The following is a 2,500-nucleotide window of genomic DNA, read 5'->3' on the forward strand; positions in this document are numbered from 1 at the left end:
TCTCTCTCTCTGTCTCTCTCTCTGTCTCTTGCTCTGTCTATCTCTCTCCGTCCGTCTCTCTGTCTCTCGTTCTCTATCTCTCTCTGTCTGTCTGTCTTTCTGTCTCTCTCTCTCTGTCTCTGTCTATCGCTCTCTGTCCCTCGGTCTCTGTCTCTCGCTCTCTGTCTCTCACTCTGTCTGAGTGACAGATTTTATTTATTCTGTTGATTTATTTGCTCCTCCCAGCAGGTTTATAGCCTGAAGCTCATTGGCTGTCACAGCTGTCACTCTCTATTTACAATGCTGAGATTGCTCTGCTGCTCATTTCCACAGACAGGCTTTTTGCTTTAAAGGGCAGTGTGTGTGTGTGTCTGTCTGTTTGTCTGTGTGTGTGCTTTGGTGTGCTTGTGTATGTGTGTGTGCATTTGTGTGATGTTAAATGTGTGCCTGCAGGACATTGTAGTAAAACCAATAGCATAGCATTAGCATTATAATGGCATTAGTATTAATGTTAGCAATGCAGTTAGCATGGTGGCCGTTAGCGATGTGACATCCGTTGCAACATATGGACTGTCCCGTCATGTGGTACGTACAGGCGATGATGTTTCCATAGCGGTTCTTCAGGCGATTCTCGTCTTTTTTAGCGGAATCCCACGGAGCTGACTGTCCTTCGAAAAAACTCTGGAGAGAGAGAGAGAGAGAGAGAGAGAGAGAGGGAGGGACATAGAAAGAGAGACACAGTCGTCATGTGAATCCATCCAGAACAACTTGAACATACTGGCTCGGGCAGTGGCTATTAAACTACACACTTGGAAACAGTCTCTACAGTTGGTCTGATGTGTCTCAAAGCTGTCTGATACGTGGCTTTATGAACCCCTCTTCCCCCGTCTCACTTCATCAACCTCTCTTTCTCTCTCTCTCTCTCTCTATCTCTCTCTCTCTCTTTCTCTTTCTTGACCATCAACCAGTCTCTCTCTACTCCTCCCCCTTATTTCTTCCTCTCTATGTGGCTCTCTCTCATCTCCCTAGTCTCTCTATCTCTCTCAATCACTTATCATTCAGGAAGTCTTAACTCCTTCTCTCTCTCCTTCTCTCTCCCCCTCTCCCTCTCTCTCTGTCTCTCTCTCTCTCTTTCCTTCTCCCCTCCCTCCATCTCCGGTGGGACTAGATAATGATAGGGTGTTTTGTATTGGAGACAAGAGGACCAATCACGCGAGCGTTGTGACATCATTCCATCTTTGTCCATCCAGCTGTCAGCCTCAGTGTCCCTTTCATGTCTCAATTACCCATAATACCCCTGGAGAGGATAACCATGGCAACTACAGTTGAACATTTAACCAGGGCTCCCAGGAAGCCGAACTAAACACACTTAGTAACGTTCTAGGATCTTCAACTACGCAGACTAATCCAACATAGCTACCCGCACACATCTAACAACACTTTGCTTATCAAACATAGTAAACCACACTAAGCTAACCACACGTAGATAGTCACACATAACTTACGACACTTAGCTAACAATACACAGCTAATCCAACATATCTTACCACGTATAGCCAATCACACTTCGCTAAACACACTTCGCTAATCACACATAGCTAACCACAAATAGCTAGTCACCTAATATTGAACAACCTCATAGCTAACCAGGCTACCACCTCATAACTAAACAGGCTACAACCTCATGGCTAACCACGTTAACTGATATTTAGTTACATGGCCAGAAATCTATCAGAAAACTAAGTCTCATCATGCAGAGCATGACATAATGCAGAGTATGACATCATGCAGAGAAGAGAATGACATCACAAAGAGTATTGAATGACATCATGCCTAACAGAGTATGTCATCGTGAAGAGGAGTGAATGACATCATGCCTAACAGAGTATGACATCACGAAGAGGAGTGAATGACATCATGCCTAACCAGAGGAGTGAATGACATCATGCCTAACAGAGTATGACATCACGAAGAGGAGTGAATGACATCATGCCTAACAGCATATGACATCGTGAAGATGAGTGAATGACGTCATGCCTAACAAGAGGAGTGAATGACATCATGCCTAATGGAATACGACCTCTTGAAGAGCAGAGACAGACAGACATCCATCAGTGTCTGTCTGTCTCTCTCAAAATAAAAATGATTCACATTGATTTTCTTTCCACAACCACCCTCCCCCAACACACACACACACACACACACACACACACACACACACACACACACACTACATACGTAAAGCAGTTCTCCAACTGTAGTGAGTAGACTGTGTTTTTGTGGACCAAGAGTAAATAAATATAAATACATATACATACTTATATCTATAATATAGTAGTATGGCTGTGTTGTTCCACATAACTAGTAGCAGGTACAATCCTAGTCTCTAGTCATTAAATCCTCATATCTTATTAAGTTAGCTTCCTGCTAGCGCTGCTAGGCTAGCCTCGGGCCTTGTCTCTCCCCTCAGGCTCTTCCTCCTGCCTTCCAATTGGCCAAGCCCTCGGCTCGCCGCTCACAA

At 44.4% G+C, this 2,500-nt stretch overlaps 1 protein-coding gene across 2 annotated transcripts in view; it reads right to left on the minus strand.

Moving 5' to 3' along the window:
• Nucleotides 1-2,500, minus strand: part of LOC307088751 (receptor-type tyrosine-protein phosphatase mu-like) — a 115,163-nt gene that overhangs the window by 17,643 nt on the left and 95,020 nt on the right. For both annotated transcript variants that reach the window (XM_079754732.1, XM_079754731.1), the window contains one exon: nt 573-660. In XM_079754732.1, the coding sequence (XP_079610858.1) occupies nt 573-660 (88 nt within the window). The remainder of the gene's footprint in view (nt 1-572; nt 661-2,500) is intronic.

The sequence above is a fragment of the Pollachius pollachius genome (assembly GCF_949987615.1).
Source record: "Pollachius pollachius genome assembly, chromosome: 17".
Classification (NCBI taxonomy): Eukaryota; Metazoa; Chordata; class Actinopteri; order Gadiformes; family Gadidae; genus Pollachius; species Pollachius pollachius.